This window comes from Biomphalaria glabrata, chromosome 4 (assembly GCF_947242115.1).
Source record: "Biomphalaria glabrata chromosome 4, xgBioGlab47.1, whole genome shotgun sequence".
NCBI lineage: Eukaryota > Metazoa > Mollusca > Gastropoda > Planorbidae > Biomphalaria > Biomphalaria glabrata.
In genome coordinates, this window is record NC_074714.1 from 44,603,221 (window position 1) to 44,623,220 (window position 20,000).

At 36.2% G+C, this 20,000-nt stretch overlaps 1 protein-coding gene across 1 annotated transcript in view; it reads right to left on the bottom strand.

The window, feature by feature from the left end:
- The window catches only part of LOC106068235 (VWFA and cache domain-containing protein 1-like), a 46,459-nt gene extending 28,174 nt beyond the window's left edge, over positions 1 to 18,285 (bottom strand). Inside the window, exons 1-13 of the mRNA XM_056026727.1 lie at positions 17,545 to 18,285; positions 16,909 to 17,118; positions 13,380 to 13,507; positions 10,259 to 10,340; positions 8,722 to 8,811; positions 8,166 to 8,289; positions 7,995 to 8,065; positions 7,397 to 7,513; positions 7,055 to 7,204; positions 4,963 to 5,131; positions 3,321 to 3,631; positions 2,355 to 2,495; positions 224 to 337 (exon numbers count right to left, since the gene is read on the bottom strand). Coding sequence (XP_055882702.1) covers positions 224 to 337; positions 2,355 to 2,495; positions 3,321 to 3,631; positions 4,963 to 5,131; positions 7,055 to 7,204; positions 7,397 to 7,513; positions 7,995 to 8,065; positions 8,166 to 8,289; positions 8,722 to 8,811; positions 10,259 to 10,340; positions 13,380 to 13,507; positions 16,909 to 17,118; positions 17,545 to 17,868 — 2,031 coding nt within the window. The 5' untranslated portion in view covers positions 17,869 to 18,285. The remainder of the gene's footprint in view (positions 1 to 223; positions 338 to 2,354; positions 2,496 to 3,320; positions 3,632 to 4,962; positions 5,132 to 7,054; positions 7,205 to 7,396; positions 7,514 to 7,994; positions 8,066 to 8,165; positions 8,290 to 8,721; positions 8,812 to 10,258; positions 10,341 to 13,379; positions 13,508 to 16,908; positions 17,119 to 17,544) is intronic.
- Between the last annotated feature and the right edge of the window lie 1,715 nt (positions 18,286 to 20,000).

Below are 20,000 nucleotides of genomic sequence, written 5' to 3' on the forward strand. Positions count from 1 at the left end.
GTGATAAAAAAATTGGGGGGGGGGGGTATCTGGGTGAATGTTACATTGATCGCTTTTTAAATGCATTAATAACCAACAAACTTGTTCACTCATGACTCAAGCCTCCTAAATGGGAGGTAATTCAACTTATATCACATCTGTAAGTACGATTTTTTCCCTTGCTCGAATTTTTTTTTAATAAAAAAAAATCACAACTACTTTACAATGGAAGACTCAATTTTACCTTGATTCCGATTTTGCTTCGTTCAGTCCACATACTGGACATTATACACCTCCCAGCTGACGGTGGAGCTATTTTATCAAACCTGTGGTAAACGGCGGATGTAGATCTGGTCACCTAAAACATAAGAACAACCTACAAATAGCCTAAAGGGTTGTTTTTTTTTTCTACCAGTGACGTGTCCAGAAAAAGACAGAAATAATAAAAATCTAAATCTTCTCTTTTAAAAAATGAGAGCGTGCAAGAGAAATTACAAGCATGATATTACCTTGTTAATTATTCTTTACTTTGTTATTGCCCTTGTATATAAATGTAGCTAGATATTTTTAGTACCTTCATGTTTTTTTTCCTCAATGAGTTATCTTTATCTATCTATCTATCTATCTATCTATCTATCTATCTATCTATCTATCTATCTATCTATCTATCTATCTATCTCATATGACTTAAAGACCCAGTACAGTACTATGACCCTCAACTAAACTTGTTTTTACACATTGACACAAGAGATCAAGAGTACACGTGTCTAAGTATATTAGACTTTTGTAGGTCTGCACAGCAAGTACCGGAACTTTGTCACCCAGAAGTACAATAAGTAATGTAGTCCTACATGGATCTATATTTCATGTTTACTTATTATGAGTATTGTTAAAAATCTTGTTTGCATAGTTGTATTGGTATCTGATCTGATAATCTCTATTTCATTGTGTGTTTGTGTTTGATTGTTCACTTTTACTGATAGTGTTAGAACTAACAATAGGTGTACTATAGCTTGAAGGATTGTCCTACCCCAAGTCTACACCATTGTACAGGAACACACATACACACACACACATATGTAAATGTATACAGAAAGGCCTCAGGAGAAAACAAATATTTAGAAAGATAACTTCTTTTGTTACAATGGAATTGCCACCAGTTCATACATTTATATACAGGGCCGGATTTATGGAAGGGCAGGCGGGGCTACATCCCCGCGGGGATTCCACAAGAATGGGGCCTCCACAAAAGAGATAAAAAATATATCCGAATTTCGACGGGTCAAAAGCTTAGAATTTTTTTTCTAAACATTTTTTCTCATTTTTAAGGCTGGCGAAAATGTTGTGATTAAGAAGTATACGCTTGTAGCATGCTAGGATTAAGTAAATACAGCTTCTGATTTTACGATAAGGCGTCTACCAAGGACCTAACCCTCCACAAAATGTACACTTTTTAAAACTAAAATATGAATATTAAATATTTAAAAAAAAAAGGAAAGTGATATTAAATTTACAAAAACTCTAGAACTCTATTTTTTTTCTTCTAAAATGTATCATGCTTTTAGATTTAAATATTTTCAGTCGTATGTGGACCTTTATTAAACCTTCCAAAATTATAGGGGTCTCCATATACTTAAACCTGGCCCTGTTTATATACTTTTTTTAGTTAATTAAATCATTGTACCCATGAAATATTTTGTTTGGTGTAGAAATGACGGAATTTCTCTTAACAAAATAATTATTTTTAAATCCTTCAAATAAAATCCATGCAAAGATTGAACACACATAATATATTAAGCAATAATACACATTATAGGCCTATTTCATATATTTAGTAATAAATCCATAAATACACATATAATATGAAGCTAAAAACGTATAGAGTCAATGAACTGACTTTTTGGACCGTGAGAAATGCTCTTCTCTCTCAAAAAATTTTCAAACCAAAAGTTCAAGTTTAATCCCATTCATTCTTCTGGAAACGAATTATCTCTCTTTCATTAATCTACTCTTCTGTGTAGTAGCTGACAGATGCTTGAAAGTGTAAAATTATTGTCGGTTTACACTTTTCTGGCAACCTCAACGCCTAGGTATATTTGCATCAATGTTCAATCTATGAGAATAGTTGTAGATTTTAGTTGCTTTTAGTTACAACTAAAACTCTACTTTCAACAATGGTTTCTAGATCAATGTTTATGTGAGTGTATATTTGTGTGCTGATTGTCTTTTGTTCTGTTTGTTCTAATAGACATTACATGCCATCTATTTAGTTCAATCCGTAAAGTCTAAAACATTGTTGATTTAAAGTATCTAGAGCTTAAAATTCAATATTAGAACAGGAAGAGAACTGAAGACTACTGAAGCTGTTTTCTAACCTGCTGAGGCGATGTTGGAAATTTTGTCATCTCAGAGTCGAAGATGACCAGCACAACGATAAAGTTGGTCTCAGGTACCAGCCTGTGGAACACACTGGTGGATTCAACTCCGGAACTTGTTCTTTTCCTGCCAGGTCTGAGCTGTGAACGTAATAAGTGCTGGGTATTGCTGATAAAAACTCCCCACACAAGAAATATGAACGTGGGAGGTGTGTGTTGTAAAAGATGACTCGTCCTCCACACACAAACTTATCATGTTCTTATTTATTCATTATTTATTAAACACTTAATTAATTTTTTTTTCTTATGTCTAGTAGTACTGCAGAACTTCGAGGTGGTCGATGTAACAGAGGTGTCCTACAGAAACGCTTCAAAGACCAGCTTAGGCACCAACTTGCCTTAGTTGATATAGAAGAGATCACTTGGTTGCATGCGGCCTTAGAACGAAAAAGCTGGAGGCCAATCACAAAGGTCGCGGGATACACATTTGAGAACAAAAGAAAATCCGCTGCCGAGGATAGACGCAGACGGCGAAAAGAAAATCTTAATCGACCACCGGCGGACAATGGTTATGCTAGCCCTGGCTGTGGGAAAATATGTAGGTCACAGCTGGGGCTGCGTAGCCACGGGAAATACTGCATTCCTCATTAATCTTCGGAATCAAAGACAAGCCTTATTATTTTTCTTATAATTATTATTTTATTGTTATAACTCTGGTGGTGATAGGGGTAGTGGTTTGTGAGTAGCCAGCTGACACAAATAGCCCCAGTTAAGCGCTAGACGAGCTGTCATTAAAGTGTTACTTTGGCGCCCTGAGTTCTCAAGTTTTTGTATCTGTTTGTGTCGTGTGTTGTAGTTTATAGAGAGAATGTATAATGAGACTTTATGAGAATCGTTACAATATTAAGTTTTTTTGCGCTGTGATATTTATTTCTTTAATAGATATTAAAAAAATATTATAATTACCCTGGCTTTGAATTGTCTAATTGAAGTCCCAGATGATAATATCTCCATTCGCTGGTCTGTGGTCAGGTCAGTTTCAACTTCTTTAAGGGTTGCCATGACAACGTCTCTCGAAATACTCTCGGGGGAGATTCGCAGGCGGGGGTGAGATACCACGTGACCTGACCCTTTCTCCACGACGTAAGCGTAGCTTTTCGTCTGGTGCCGGAAGGCCTGCACTCCTCCCAGAAGCGTATCCACGGATAGGTTAGCGGCTATCAAGGCAAGTGTGTCGGTAGTGTTGGACAGATGAACCATGGTATGTAGCGTCAGACCTGGCGTTTTGACAACAAGCATTTATAAATAAGAATGAATAATATAATCAAAAAACACCGTAAGCAAGTTGTACGCATTATGCCAACACTCTAATCACTTTAGTAGAGACATGGTTAAATACTGATATCTAACACAGAAAAGAGCAAAACACAAGGAAGTGAGGAGAATTGCTTATTATCCCGAATCTCTTGAGAACAACAGATGACAAAAGTTGTTGAGTGAATACTTTAATTATGTTGTAATGAAGTTTATGCGCGTGTTTCTGCTGGAAGCATATAAAAAAATACTAGATGGTTAATTTGGTTCTATTCGTTAAATAGATTCTGATGTAACTTCGTCTAAATGAGATTATAAATAGTGAAAGTTGAACGGTACAAGCTAGAGAGAAAGACGTGTATTTAAAAGTAGATTAAATTGTTGAAGATAATATTATACTTATAATATTATATCTACATTGGAGTCCAAAAGCTGTATATATTGTCAATAAAAGTAACGTTTTCCTTTCAGACCTTGTGGTCTATACGGCTGATAATGTAAAGGTCATCTGTTTCTGTGGCCCTTGGTTAACAAGGGTGCAATTGTGGCCAGCACAACCGCCTTTACTTTTCCCCAACTAATGTCAGGTACCCATTAGAACTGGGTGGACTCAGAGGTGCCCAAAGATCCCGAAATCCAAAATCCAATTTTCACCAGGAATCAAACCCGGGACGCCCGGTTCGGAAGCCAAGTGCTTTACCGCTCAGCCACTGCGCCTCATTGTCAATAAACTACATTAATATCTGTTTACAAAGAAGTTAATTCACCTTCTGTCCTAGCTGTGTAATAAGAATTTAATGCGCATACAACGGTTTAGTTGGACTAGCTGTCTGGAGATGCAACCCAACAACTGTGTAGTAAAATTAATTATACTCTATCAAGTGACCAGAACAAGACACTGGCCCCAAAACCCCAATATGGAACACTGCAAAGTTCCTCGCAGATATAGGATTAACGCTCTGAACCCTTCAACATAAAAATGACAAGGAAGAGAAAAATACAAATTTAAAATTATTATTGGTTTTGAATAAAGCGTCTTCCATTGTCCTTGAGAATGCTCAGTGCGCTCTGGGGCAATCTTTTATGTGGTTGAAAAACCTGGGAGAATGTTCCCGTGCTGTCTTTATGCGCACAGAAAACACAACGCAGTTAGCCAGTCACATCTAGAAGTAAAAATTCCTAGTCGTCATCGGGATTCAAACTCAAACCATCCCCCTCTCATTTAAGTAGCCAATTGGTTTTATTCCACACTGCCATGTATGTAAAATGAACGAGTAAAGAAATATATTTTCACCCTCTTTGCTGTTCAAGTTTACTGGATCAAGGACGAAGCTAGTCTGCTGGGCAGGGGTTAAACTTAGGTAACCGGAGAACTGCAGAACTTCTTCTGAGAACTTGAACAGTTTAGTGTCGAGCACCGACTTGAAAATCCCAGGAGGTCCTTGCGCTGTAGAAATCCCATGCTGAAATAAAATTAAAGAAAACATCTATTAATGGTATGTCTATAAAAATATTTTAGTCACTAAAAAAAATATTGAAAATTTTCTTTTATAATTTTATAATATTTTCTTTTATTAAAATTTTTCTATTTCGAAAGAAGAGTTCTTCGTCAATGGAACCTACAAGAATTTCCGGTATAAAATTGGATTAGTCACCAAATTCAGATTCATATTGAGCATCCAAACTCATAAGTAAAACATTTACTTTTGTCATTTCTTAATTGTTAGCTGCGGGGGTCAGTGTCACAAGAAACATACTTTAATGGGATCCAGACCTGATTTGTTTTATGAAGAGGCCCAAATATGATTTAGTTAAAAAAGAAACATCTCAAAAATGGCCAGTTTTAAATGTGGAACACTTATTTAACTTCTCTGTTTTTATTTGTTGTTGTTTTCAAAAGTCTGACATTGATCCATTGTTCAAACTGTTTTGTCGTCAACAAAGAGTGATCAGTAACACAAGCAAAATTTAAAAAAATTACTAGAAAACAAGGTTACAAAGACAGTTTGTGTGGAAACACAAACTCAAAATCGGTTCCCGAAGTGGTCCATCCAGGCAGGTAAAAAGGCAGGTTTCAATATTTTCAGAAAGAACATCAGAATGAAATTCTATCAAAGGTATATGACAGAGCAGAATGGAGAAAGAAGGTTGACAGATCTTATGTGGTGCCCCAGCGGTCCTGCAGACCAAAGGATATGTGAGTGTGAAGTTAGATGTGAACCTGGCCTAACTGATGTCTATAATGAATATCTAATTGATCTAATTGTTTTATAAAGGGTCAATCTTTTATTCCTCAAGCAAAGAATAAAAAAATATAAAGAATCTCCTCTACTAAAGAGCCTCTCATGATTGTTACTTTTAATAGTGAATAGTTGTAAAAGTGGTGTATTTTTATGAAACACTGCTTGCACAAGTGATTTAAAAAATTAGATTTTTCGCTTTCAGAAAAGAAAAAAGTAGCCGTTGCATCAGAACTTTGATTTGTCTAAAATATTGTGATGTCGGATTTTCAATATCTTTTCTAGTTTACGATATCTAAACGGGACGACAGATATTCCACACAAAACTAATAGCGTCTTTTCCCCTTCGGGAGCCTCTAACGTACAACAAGGCTCATATCAAGTGTATCAATTAGATTGGACCAGTCATGTAATTAAATTAGTAATAGATCTAGACTTACAATAATAAATCTGTGCGATTAGAAATATTTTTACAAGGCTTATATCAACTCACTTTGTCTGTCTGGCCAAAAGTTTGTACACGTTATTTCTCCCACACCCAATCTCGAATCAAGTTGAAATTTTATACAATTATTTCTTGTACCTAACAAAACAAAAACGAATAAAAAAATTCACCAATTAGTTAATTGACTATTGGTCATTAATTATTTTGTTTGGTATCTCAAATAAGGGAAATACTTGACTGAAATGTCTGAAATGGTGGTATATTATTATTATAGCTTTTATATAGCTCTACTTTCATGCTTTTATAGCATGCTCAGAGCGCTTTTGGTCCAATCTCATTTGTGGACCAGTTGGGGGGGGGGGGTATCTAGGAGTTTTCCGTGCTTCCTTTAGGCGCTCAGTAAACGCAACTCTGCCCGAGTCAGGTATCGAACCTCGAGCCCCCTTCTAGGTAGCCAAGTCAAGCCAAGTTCAAGCGCACTTGGCCTCTCGACCACGCTGAATTCGTTTCCTGGCCGTCGTCTGATTCTTAGTTTTAGTGAATTTGTTGTCATACGGAAAAATTAGGAAGAAATGAGAGTTACTCAAAACGCCTTTTATAATAAAATCCAGCATGCAACGATATAATAATTTTGAGATCCTCTAATGATACAAATAAATAGGCTAAGCATTAAAATATTCAATGTGCAGTTTGAAGCTTACATCTAACCAGGAACTCGCCGTCTCATTATCTGTCCCGTTAAAAGCTTTCAGTTTCAGATTATTTTGGTCTGCAAGTTTTAGAAATGTTTTGAATGCTGACTGTTTTCCGTGCATCTCTAGCGCGTAGACCATGATACGAGCAGGATAAGTCTGAAATGAGAATAGTTTGTAATAAGACTCTTATGTTTAGCTGAAGAAGAAAAATGTATATATTTAATCAAATCGATAAGATTGTAATATGTTACAGGAAATAATTAGGCTATCATTCTAGATTGTTCAAAGCACTAAAAACAGGTTTAGAAAATAGCCTGTTCTTTAATGTTCTTTAGTCATTCTACTTACTAATGACTTTTGTCCATCGGAAATCTCTTTTAAAAACTCATCTTCTTCCAGCACAGGAGTTTCAGCGTTGGTTAGGAACAGAATGACATTGACATAGTCTTCTTTCACGTTTAATGCCTGGAGAAAAAAAGAGTTACATAAAAAATAAAATGTCAAAGAGGCTGTCAAAAGATTTTGACCTAGTACAAAGTCTACAAAGCAAGCTAAATTAGGAGAAAACTAATTATGGCCCAAAATCTTCAAATACAAAGACGAAACCTAATAAAACAAACTCAGAAAGACACAAAGGCGAATTCCTCATTCTAAATGCTAGGACAAATGTGTACAAATGCTCCTTCTTCTCTATTGCTATTAGAATGGGTTGCCTGAGCCAGCCAAGAAAACCAATGAATTGGCAGAATTTAAGTCATTGATTAACATGCATGACCAGATTGACCTAGGAACACGCATAGGACGTAATCATCTTTTTTTTAAAAATTAAAGTCTGTATTTTATAAGATAAGAAGATAATATAAATAAGTGGTATTTTTTAAGTCGAAGCCTGGAGCATGCTGCTTTACTATAGAGAGCTGCATGCTATTTTTAGACAACTGATTACCTTGTCCAGACTTTCTTGTGAGTTGAGGAGATGCAATGCTTGGCGAAAAGCCTCAGCGTAGTCCGGATCTCCTGAATGAGTATAAAACATTGGAAAATGTTTGAAATAATTGACGTTGATTCTTGAAACGTGAAACAAAATCACAGGAAAAAATAACATGATGAAACTAACCTCTGGGCGATGTGGTCACTAAGTGTTTCTGAAGCTTTTCAAAGTTTTCTCTTGTGTTTTGAAATAGGGACATGTTACAACCTTTGATCGCAGTTGTTTCTTTGCCTGTTGTCACTAATGCAATCTAAAGATACAGATAAATATATAGTTCTATTTTTTTATTATTTTTTTTTTTTTGGGTAAAAAGTGTGTACAAGCTATTTTAAGCTGAATTAGTCCCCTTTATAGGTCGTCCTCTGAGTCTTAGTGAACACAACATGAAAAATAGGACGAAATTACAAAAACAATAGATAACTATACAATCTTTCATGTTCATAGGCTCTCCACTAGCAAAATGGTTACCGTGTTGGCTTGAGAAGAGTGAGAAGGTTTGAGCCATGAGTCGTTCTCCCCCTTTTTTATTTCTATACATGCTTTTTTTTTAAGTGTTAGTCTAGATCAATTACGAATTTGAATTCAAGACTGATTCAAACTAATTGATATAACTATGCTTATTATAAACTTCTGTATTGGTTTTTTAAGTATTTAATCTTGTTTTTATTTCCCTGGAACTGACCATATCTCTTGCTGGCAATGATCCTAAGGTGTCAAACACTGCTCTTTTGACCACGTCCCAGTGAGAAGCATTCATCGGAGAATTATGAACCTAAATCAGAGAAAAACACATTTTTGAAACCAGATACTCTATTAATACTATTATTATACATTTTTTTTTATAGAAAGACACAGTTCGAAAACTTTATCTCAAAGCTATTTGTTACGCCTCCGTATATAGGCATAACCAGTTCCGAGTTCCGGCTGAGATGACAGTATTCTTACAATATTTAAATTTTGATATCTCTTAATAAACCCTAAAAGAACACCAAAGGAAAAGATTAAAGTTTTTAATGTCTCGCAAATCCATTCAGCTGTCCTCGGTATTGAAGTTTACGCTTTGAGGTCTTGTACTTTATGTTTCACTGTAGATTAACAGATTACAAAAATAAACATCACTGTTGGTGTTACGAGTGGGCGGTGATTGGGCAGAGCAGGTGAAAAGTCATAGAAAATATTTATACTGTATGTTCCGCTGATATTGAAACTATTTTTTTTCACTTATAATATTTCATATTTAAGATATAAAAGTTGCTTGGCCTTTATAGTTTTATTCATGCTAGAATAGCTAATAAATACAAACAAATGCAAAACTATCATTTAAGACTTTGATATTTTCATCACATGAGTTTAATATTTCTAATATATCTCTAGGGAAGAAACTCGAAATCAGCCTGCTACTGTAAAACTAGAATGTTGTATTGAAGAAACAGGTTTATACGCCCACCTTTAAAGAAGTGAAAAGGTGAGGTGGCTGAGTGCTAAAACTTGGCTTCTGAACAGAGTGGTCCAGGGTTCTAATCCTTGTGAAGACTGGGATTTTTAATTTCGGGATCTTTAGGGCATCTCTGTGCCCACACAGCTTCTAGTGGGTACCTGACATTAGTAGGGTAAATGTAAAGGTGGTTGGTCGATGTGATGGCACCCCCCATTAATGCTGGGCCACAGAAATAGTTGCTTTTTTTTTACATCTTCTGCCCCATAGAACGCAAGATCTGTAATGGGAACTTTACTTTTAAAGATTTATATTGATTTCTGCAAAGATCAATAAGTTTTGCCCATACTTTGTGTAATTTAGTTAATAAAATATAAAAATTTCTTAATACTTCTCATGTATGTTTCAAATATGTCTATGTCAACGTTGTTTTGCTTTTAATTTTATGCTGGAGGCAGACTGAAATGTCATAGAATGAAAAATCTGGCCAATTCAATGTGTTATGATACAAGTGATATTTGATACTAGGGTAGTGTGAAGAAACAATTTCTTTTAAATATAAACTGACTTTTATTGTAAAGCATTCAAACATAACATATTTACAAGGCTAACATTATCTACAGATAACCGTCCACTAGATGACTTCCTTTTGCATATTATCAACACACTCGTCACTTCCTGCAAGTCCCCTAACTCTCCGATACCCAACACTTGACCGTGTGTCACGGTTGACCACAGTAACCGTGTCACAACAGGTAGGTTTGTTAGAAATCTATTAGTTTACCTTATTGAGCATTTCATCACTGGCATCAAGTATGATAACTAAATGTAGCTTTGGCTGAGTTGCTCGAGTTACGTAACTTTTTCTAGGAAAATGACAAAACGTGTTAATGACAATTAATGCAACACTAGTATAATGCTTTAATAACACCGCAAATAAACGTTTAATTAGTCCACATTCTATTTTTTTTAATAAAACAGAGTTTAGATGTAGTACGGATTATTCTATTCTTTTAAAGCAGATGCCTGCAAAATAGGACTACCAAAACAACAGATAGAATGACAATTCTAATAAACCTTTTCTGTACTAACATTTTGATAAGAGACTATGCATCTCTGAAACAAATGGTTGAAGCATAAATAACAAAACAAATCTAGTAGATCATGTTAATTCAAAATGGTTGTAACTCAAACCGTAGGAAGGCAATTGAAGGACTTTAGCTCAATAAGGTGAATACTACCCTTCATGGGCGTAGCCAGGATTTCTTTTCGGGGGGGGGGGGGTTTGGGGAGGGTGAATTTTTTTCTCCCCCCCTTGCCAAAAAAAAATTATATCTATTTATGTGTGTGTGTGCGTACAAAATCTTTATTACATTCTGACCCTTCATTCTTTCGGAAGACGTTTATTGTGCCCTAGAATAGGTTCTTCCATGAGTTAGTGGAAAAATTGTAGATTCTCCGACATTACTAGCAAAGGGGTCTGGGGGAGCGCTAGGAGCTCCCCCAGCGCGGGGCGAAGCCCCACCGCCAAGCACTATTTCTGATATTGAAAACCAACAAAATGCATAATCTGAGGTATCTACAGTGCATTTTCCTACTATTAAAAAGTTCTATTTCAAAAACCTAATGTGTTATTCTTACTGACTTAGACCCTCCCTCGTCGTTCGGCGCATTTGCCATCAAGCTGTTTTCATAAAATTATAGACTCCCCGCCATTACTAGCAAGGGGGTCTGGGGGAGCGCTAGGAGCTCCCTACACTGCATTTTCCTGCTATTAAAAAGTTTTATTTCAAAAACCTAATGTGCTATTCTTACTGACTTAGACCCTCCTACGACGTTCGGAGCATTTGACGTCAAGCTGTTTCCATAAAAATCTGTCACTGGTAATGTCTGAAGCCTCTTCCCACCTACTATGAGGACCTCCATGAATGAGTGGCGTCAAGTTGTACTAGGATATCATTGCAACTCTTCTTATGCTTAATTCATTTTGTCGGAGAACATGTCCCGCAAACCTCATACGTCGTTCTCTCACAATCTTACTAAGGGGTCGACTCCCAGTTCGGCATAGGATTTCTTTGATTTAGACCCGATCTCTATAACTGACTCCTAAAATCTGTCTTAGCCATTTTTGTTGAGCTACATTTAGTGTTTTTCGAGTTCGGTAGATGACTATTCACTGCAGTTTATTAATGGAGCCCTGCCACTGGTAAAAATGTGTAACCTCTCTTGAATACGCTCTTGGAATTAAGTGACTGTAGTTTGCTTTAGATTTTATATCGAAAAGAGAAGTTTTAACGTTAAAATCTTCTGTTGGGGGTTTTCCACCTCAAAATGCTCTGTAGGGGGATCTTAAACTCAAAACCATCTGGAGGGGTTTTAAACTTAAAAAAAAAGCCATCTGTAGAAGAAGGGTTTAAACTAAAAATCCCCGATTGGCTTGGCTACGCTCAAATAATTTTAGTGTGTAATTTGCTTTTTTTTATATTGAAGATGTATTTTTAGCACCAAACCCCTCTGAATGGGGGTTTAAACTCAAAACCCCTTTTGGCAACGTTCATAGCATTTTGAGTGCGTAATTTGCTTTTTTTCTTACACTGAAGATGTATTTAAATTTATCCTCAAACCCCACTGGAGGGGAGTTTAAACTCAAAACCCCTTTGACTACACTCATAACATTTTTAGTGTATAATTTGCTTTGTTTTTATTATCAAAGAGATATTTTTTACCTTCAAACCCCGCTGAAGTGGGGTTTAAACTCAAAACTGAGTCAAAAAAATTTAGCCACGCTCATAACATTTTGAGTGAGTAATTAGCTGCTTTTTTATTAAAGAGGGGGTTTATCGTAAATTTTAGAAGGGGTTTTAAAATCAAAATCTTCCTTAACTGTGCTCTTGGAATTAGGGGATTTTCGTTTGCATTTTTTTGTTGTTTTGTTTTATAGAAGAGGGGGAGTTAACTGCAAAAACCCCAGGTAGGGGGTTTAAAACTCAAAACCCCTGGTAGGGGGTTTTAAACTCAAAACCCCTAGTAGTTTTTTTTTTAACTCGACCCCCTCTGGTAGGGGTTTTAAACTCGACCCCCCCCCAACCGGTAGGGGTTTTTAAAATCGAACCCCCCTGGTAGGGGGTTTTAAACTCAAAACCCCTTTAATTGTGCTGGGGCAAGTGATGGTTTAGTATTAAAATCTCACCTAAAATAAACAAAATCAAAGCAAAAAATCAGTCACTAAATTCCGACTCTCCCCCTTCGGGGGGGAGGGATTTCATTTCGGGGGGGGGGGGGGGTTGAACCCCAAACCGCCCCCCTGGCTACGCCCATGCTACCTTTACAAGAATAGGTTTACAAAAAAAAAAAAAAAAAAAAACTTCGCCAAGATTTATAACGTACTATAGAATATAAGTTTTTAAGCTTGTTATTCTACAAATAGACAGGAAGTTCAGTTATGGCATAATCAGAACCAGACCGCTAGAACTTTAAATACCACAGGGAATAAATCTTATCTGTTGGCAACCATTTTCGCTCTGTAGCAATTTTTGGCAAGTGCTAGCATTTTGCTTTGTCCAAAATTTAATTTACAGTGTTTAATATGCGAGCGTGGTGGCTGAGTGGTAGAGCGCTTAGCTACTGAAATGAGGGTCTCGGGTTCGAATATCAGTGAGAGGATTTTTAGGACGCCCTTGAGTCCACATAACTCCAATGTATACTTGACATTAGTTTGGAAAAAGTAAAGGCGGTTGGCCGTTGTACGATCCACACGACATACTCTTTAACAGTCGGCCGTAGAAACAGATGACCTTTACATCAACTGTTCCATTGATTGCAAAGATTAAAAGGGGTACCTTACTTAACATTTATCAATATATTTTTTTTAATTTTATTTATGTTTCTCCTTTTTTTTAAATTACCTTAGCAAAAGAGAGTTTGAGTGACCTCCAGTATCACATGAGCGACTAGCAGATGGATATTGTACATGCTGTCCATCTTTTGTTCCGATTTCTTGCCAGAGAATGCTCTGCACGGTCTCAAAATTTGTCTGGTTTGCACATTAGAGAAGAACATTTGATTAATGAGCATTCTAAATATCTAAATAATATGGTTCTTTTTTTTTCTAGGAAAGCGCCAAAATCAGTACAAAGATTCGTTGATAAACAACTAAACAATATTCGAGAATTTTTCCAATATTTTTTGAGACATGGTATTAATAATAGCTGCAAAAAAAGCTTTTAAATCTCAAGTAAAAATGTAAAAAATTATGTGCTATACCTAACAATTCAACAGTACTCAGTAAATACAATCACAATTTAAATTCGTATGAAATACAATAAAACATTAAACAATCAATGTCATACATTGCTAAACGGTATATTCATGACTTCATTTTATAATTTAATTGACAGAGAATTTAAAAAAAAAAGATTGTTGTTTGATGGTGTCTGGCAGCTTTTCTATGATCCAATGAACGTTAAGTGATGTTTTTAATATTCAAATTATTCTCTTGTGATTCCCTTCTGAAATTGAAATTTTAAATTGTAATGTTTTTTAGCGGCCCCAGAAAGGGGAAAAGACGCTATTAGTTTGTGTGGAATGTCTGTCCGTCCGTCCCGTTTAGATCTCGTAATCTAGAAAAGATAGTGAAAATCCGACATCATAATATTTTAGACCATTCAAAGTTCTGATGCAGCATACACTTTCACCTATCCTTTGGCCTGCCGGACCGCTGTGGCACCACACAAGATTTGTCAACCTTCTTTCTCCATTCTGCTCTGTCATTTATGTTTGATAGAATTTCATTCAGATGTTCTTTCTGAAAATATTGAAACCTGCCTTTTTACCTGCCTGGGTGGACCACTTCGGGGGCCGATTTTTTCTTGTTCTTTCAGTTAATTTGCGTTCGTTCTGTTTTGAATATATTTGTATAATTGAAGAGTTTATCTAGTTCGTGAATGTTTCCACACAATCCTCCAGCATTAAAGTGTTGTATCTAAATGTAGGCTAGTCATCACACTCAGAGTATTTAATTAAGTATTTTATAGTTTCTCCGTTATTGTGTTCTTGTGTGTGTGTTTTTTTTTAATTGACTTTTTCTTAATGTTCTGTGTAATAGCTAGAAAGAAGAGGGATAGTTTGTATGATACCAGGAACTTAACTTCTGCTGTGACAAATATGTTCGATACTTTTGATTTAGCTATCAAATTCGTCATAAGGTCTCCTCCATCAGGAAGATCGGTAGGTCAGCATTTAAATGAAATGTATGAAAAAATGTCCAATACTAGTACTAGGGTGACCGAGTTTGTAGGCCATGCACCAGGTTTGGGGATGAGGCCGTGGGCGGGACATAAATAAACAAGTAAGACGTGTCAATGAGATTGCGTGCTGTTCTATATCACCATGGTACATTCTTTTGTAACTGTGTAGTTGGTACACGCTGTTTATAAATACTTCCTCGTCCTTCTACTCTCTATCACCCAGTACACAATTCTTTGACGCAATTCGGCATTTCATCTCTAACGCAAGATAAGTCTTTTATTGCAATAATAATTATTTTGTGAAGAAATGTTTAAGTCGTTATGGTCATTTTCATCTGACTAGTTTTGGTTAAGCGTAGTGAGCTACTTGCCTTAAGTAGAACGGCGCCCTACCTTCCTCTTTCTCAGCGGTTCTCAACCTTTTGTTCTCCGCGACCCCTTTTTACAAGCCTCCAGTCTGTTGCGACCCCTCCCCCCCCCGCATACACAGAGCAATAGATGAGTAGACAAAAACAATTCATTTTTCAATGGTCTTTGGCGACCCCTGGCAAATCGTCAATCGACCCCAAAGGGGGTCGCGACCCACAGGTTAAGAACCCCTGCTCTATCTGGAGGCGAGCCAGGACCGGATTTAGACATGATTAGGCCCTAAGGTATTTTAGATATGGGGCCCAATGTAATCAGCATGAGACAATTTATTTATATGCTTTTTCTTTAAAATAATTTTTTTTTTGGGGGGGGGAGGCTAATGTGGGCCCTAAGATATATCCTATGGTGGTACCGTGCTTTTCAATATAACGGAAAACAACTTTACAAGCAAAATGTCTGATTAATATGTGGTCCTCATTGAATGTCATAAGTCTTTCAAAGAAATAAATACAGAACAAGAAGGAAAATTTAGGTAGTTCATATTGCGAAACTGCGGCTCCTTCTTGGAATGACTTTTTTAAGTCAGTTTTTAGCAAGACACACATTATATATGTGGGAAGTCTTTTTTTATGAAGACTTTAATGAAAATAGTCTTAATTAATACTTGACTAACGGCGCACTAGAATACTTGTACATTTAATTTCGTCTGCAATGCCTGGAATTTGGACATGGGTACGTTATCTAGTGATTTCTAGGTCTTGAAAACTTTTTTGTGAAGAAAGTGGTACTGTATGTATACAGTTATTGAATGAAGATTTATTTAGCAACAGACTAGAATTATGTAGGACCTATAATGAGTGCGTTTATTTTGACATAACTTTCTACTGGCCTTCACAATAGGCATTTTAATGTTTATTTCATGCGCTAAATAGCAAGACACTAGCAAAAAACGATACAAGTTTAGAAATAATAAAATACGAGAGTTGTCTAAAAAGTTTACGGCCAAATGAAGCAATTAGTTTTCCTCACTTCTGACCCAGTGACATTCCCGTCTCTCCAGTAGTCTTTCTTGGCCTCTTGTTTTTGTCCGTTTTGTAGTTTCGGGTGGACCTTCAGGATTGAAACTGAACTCAAGGCCCAAAACTTTTCGCAGGACGGCTGGGGGATGGCAGTGGGCAGGGTTCGAAACGCGGGATAATCTTGACGACAGAGAGCGTACGCCGCGTACCATACGAGCAGGCAGCCCTACTTTCCTAAACTGAAAGTTGCGCTCGGAGGACAAATATTTTCATCTTATGATGATGCCATCACCATTGTAAAAGTAAAAAAAAAATAACCTCCCCCTTTCAGACCTTGCGATCGATAGGGCAGATGATGTTAAGTTCATCTGTTTCCTTGACCGACGGTTAACGAGCAGAGTGCGCCAGCACAACGACCAACCGCCTTTAATTTTCCTCAACTAAAATCAGGTACCCATTAGAATTGGGTGGACTCAAGGGCGCCCTAAAAATCCCGAAATTCTAAACCCTGGTAGTCACAAAGATTCGAAAACAGGACCCTAGGTTCAAAAGTCAAGCGATGAACCATCGCGACCCTTTCACCTTGTAAATAACATTAAATAAGTTTACTATTTGGACAGTTTGTTGATTTGACAAAGGTGAGAGTATAGCCATGACAAAGGAATAGATTTTAAAGGAGATGACATAGAGAAAAACAAAATTCATTTAAAGAAAAAATTACACGTTTCATTGTTAGGTCGGAATCTTTACAGACCATCATTGTTTACATGAAAACAAAAGCAAACGAAAATAGATATTACCTTCAAAGCAAGAAACACTTCATCCGCACGAAGATTGCAACCCAGAGAGTCTGTCTCAGCATTCCTAGCACAGCACTCGCTCTGGTTCACAGCTAAACCAAGTTTCGCGCTGTACATCAGTATGACTGGGGTTTTACAACAATTTTTAATGAGTCGAGGTGGTCCGTGGGACGCTGGTCTTGGTTGTGTGAGGAAGTCCTGAAGTTTTCTCTTTCGAAAGAAATGCACAAATTCAATAGATGGAAGTTTATGAAAATAATTGATAAAAAAATAATTGAAGACAAAAATGACTAGGGCAGGCCTACTCCACGTAATACTAATACTGCCCGTAATATATTCACAATACAGCAGTACAAAAGTAAAAAAAAAACGACATGCAAAATTTTGTTTGACGCAGACTTTTGTCTTCTCTTTGCTTTGTCAATGTGAAAGTGTTAAAGACTAAAATAACATTATCTGTTTAAGAACATTTTTTGAAGAACTGTTTTATTTCTCTATATCTTTAAAGGACACCAAATTATTTGAATATTATAAATGTTGGTATAGTACATGTCTTTTGAGTTTTGGAATACTTCTAATTGGAAATTAAACGAAAAGAAAATATCTTTAGCTTGGGCATCCTTTAAACTGACTGACCTGAACATTTAGTAGCGCCATCTTCCCTTTTACAAACTCTTCCTGGACTCCACCAACTAAAGAGCTCATTATTGACTCAATATCACTGTTGGCCAAGGCTTCACTTCTGCTGTAAGATGAACTAAAGACATCGACGACTTCCCTCATTTGTAGAACATCTTCAGTTAACTCCCCCAGTCCGTCGGTTACATTTTGGGAAATTTGTTTTTGAAACTCGGAAATATCCGTCTGAGAAAGTCCATGTGTCAAACGGCAAAACAAAAGCATCATGAAAGAAGCATAGGCAAATAAATGGCAGGATGTCGACTTGTATACCTTTTCCATCTCATTTACGATCTTGTAAAAATTATTATCAAAATCGAATGTATAGATAGACCTATTAATAATATAGGCCAATAAACGAAAACAAAACTCTGTATAATAATATCATAGCTTTTAAATCGTGTTCCTTAAATAATAAAGAGTTCTCGCGACATTCCAGTGCATTGATCGTTTAAGTGATTCCAGACATGGATAAATGCTCTCAAACGCTATTTTTTTTATTTGGCATGTTTATCTATGCTGGGGCTGTTACAGTTGACCCGCGTAAGCGCCAACTTGATTCTGTTTGGTAACGCGAGTCAATTAAATAGATTATTTCTGTCACCGGGTGCGCAGGCGTCTCGAGAATGTAGCGATCAGTCGCTAGTAATCCCCCGGGACAGACATAATCATACAGTCCATATAAACGTATAATTATGTTTACATTTAAACCGACTCCAGTTTGTCAATTTTGATAGAGTCCTTTTTAAAAGCAAAGTAAAGGAGTTTTTTAAGTACATATAGACATAGACTCATATATGTTTTTATTTTTTACAGCTGATAAGATTTTCTTTATCGCGTGTGTACATTGAGGAGGGGGGGGAGGAACGTTCACAATTTAACCCTTTAAACGCGTGTGGTAGATTAGCCTCTAAACATCAGAATTGTAATTCCATTTTGTATGTAGGCCCTACTCATTGTAAAACAGCTCAGCACTTTAAGAGTTAATGAAGCAATCCGTGGGTAAAACGAGAAAGTGTACGACTGTGGTAAAGTCAGGTGATAATGCAGATTTGGGGTGGGAAAAGTTTAGAAGGTTTGAACTTTCTCCATGGCGAAGAAACATTAAATTGAAAAGGAACACAAGAAAATGAGCAGTATTGGGTAGACTGAATCTCTCCCCACCCCCTACTCAAAAACAAAATTACAATTGGCATAGAGTCATATGCATTCCTTTGTAGTTTTTTTTATAGCGGTTTCCGAAAAAGTTTTGTGTTGTCTGTCTGTCCGTCCGTCGTCTGTCACTTTTAAATATAAAAAAAAACTAGAAAATGTATTGAAAATTCGATTTCATGAAATTTTGCCAATTGCAAAGTTCTGGTGCAATGTCTAATTTTTTTCTCCTGAAAGCGAATCGTTTTGTTTTTTAAATTTGATAAGTAGGGCATTTTTACGACAATTTACTATTGGTTGCAAAAAAAAAAAAAAAGAGATGCGTTATAAACACATTTATGAAAACATTTTTGTTATGTTCTACAATATTGTTTAAAAAGGTTGAAATGCATATATTTTAAATTTATTATAAAACAAGATTTAATAAGCGTTATTTTGTATTATTTTTTACTAGAGTTACCATATGTCACAGCTGAAGTCCTCTTAGAAATTTGACCAAAGAAAAAAGCCTTTTTCAGTTATACAAAAAAAAAAAAAGAGATTTTCTTTTCACATATCCTCACAATACAATCATATTGACAACACTTTCGGCCCTGATACGTGTTGTTTTTTGTATGGACGGAGTTAGGGTTGTAGTTTTTGATAGACGTAGCTCGAAGCTTCTGATATTCGGGCTGAAAATATTAACGTACATTTTAACCCGCCTAGGTGGACCACTTCGAGGGCCGCTTCTGAGTTTGTGTCTCTACACAAACTCTCTTTTCAATCTTGTTTTTTGATTAAGTCTATAAAGCGTCAAAACTCCGAAAAACATTTTTCTTTGTAGCTTATTAACCATTCTGTTTTTAAACTCTCAATGTCTTCTCTCTTTTACTGTCTCTGTCTCGTTGTTTCGTTTTGGTACTTGTTGATACTCGGTAACTCGGCCAATAAAGCTATATCGTTGTAAGCGTATTGATATCTAAATGCTGAACTTGTGAAAAACTGCTTTGCAAATGAATGTAATGTGAATGTAACTTTGATAAACATTTCAAACGCAGCTTCACTGTAGATGTGAGTGCAACAACAACAAGTGAAATAACGATAATTTAAACAAAATGCAACTCACTTGCTCTTTCGCTTGTCCTTTTTTCTTTTCCATCAACTTCCCAATTTAGAATCTCAACCTTCACAGACTTCCTCGTGGTTATATCAGAAACTAGTTTGGTAACAATAGACACAATTTTACTCATGGTTAAATCAGAAACATCACACACACACAC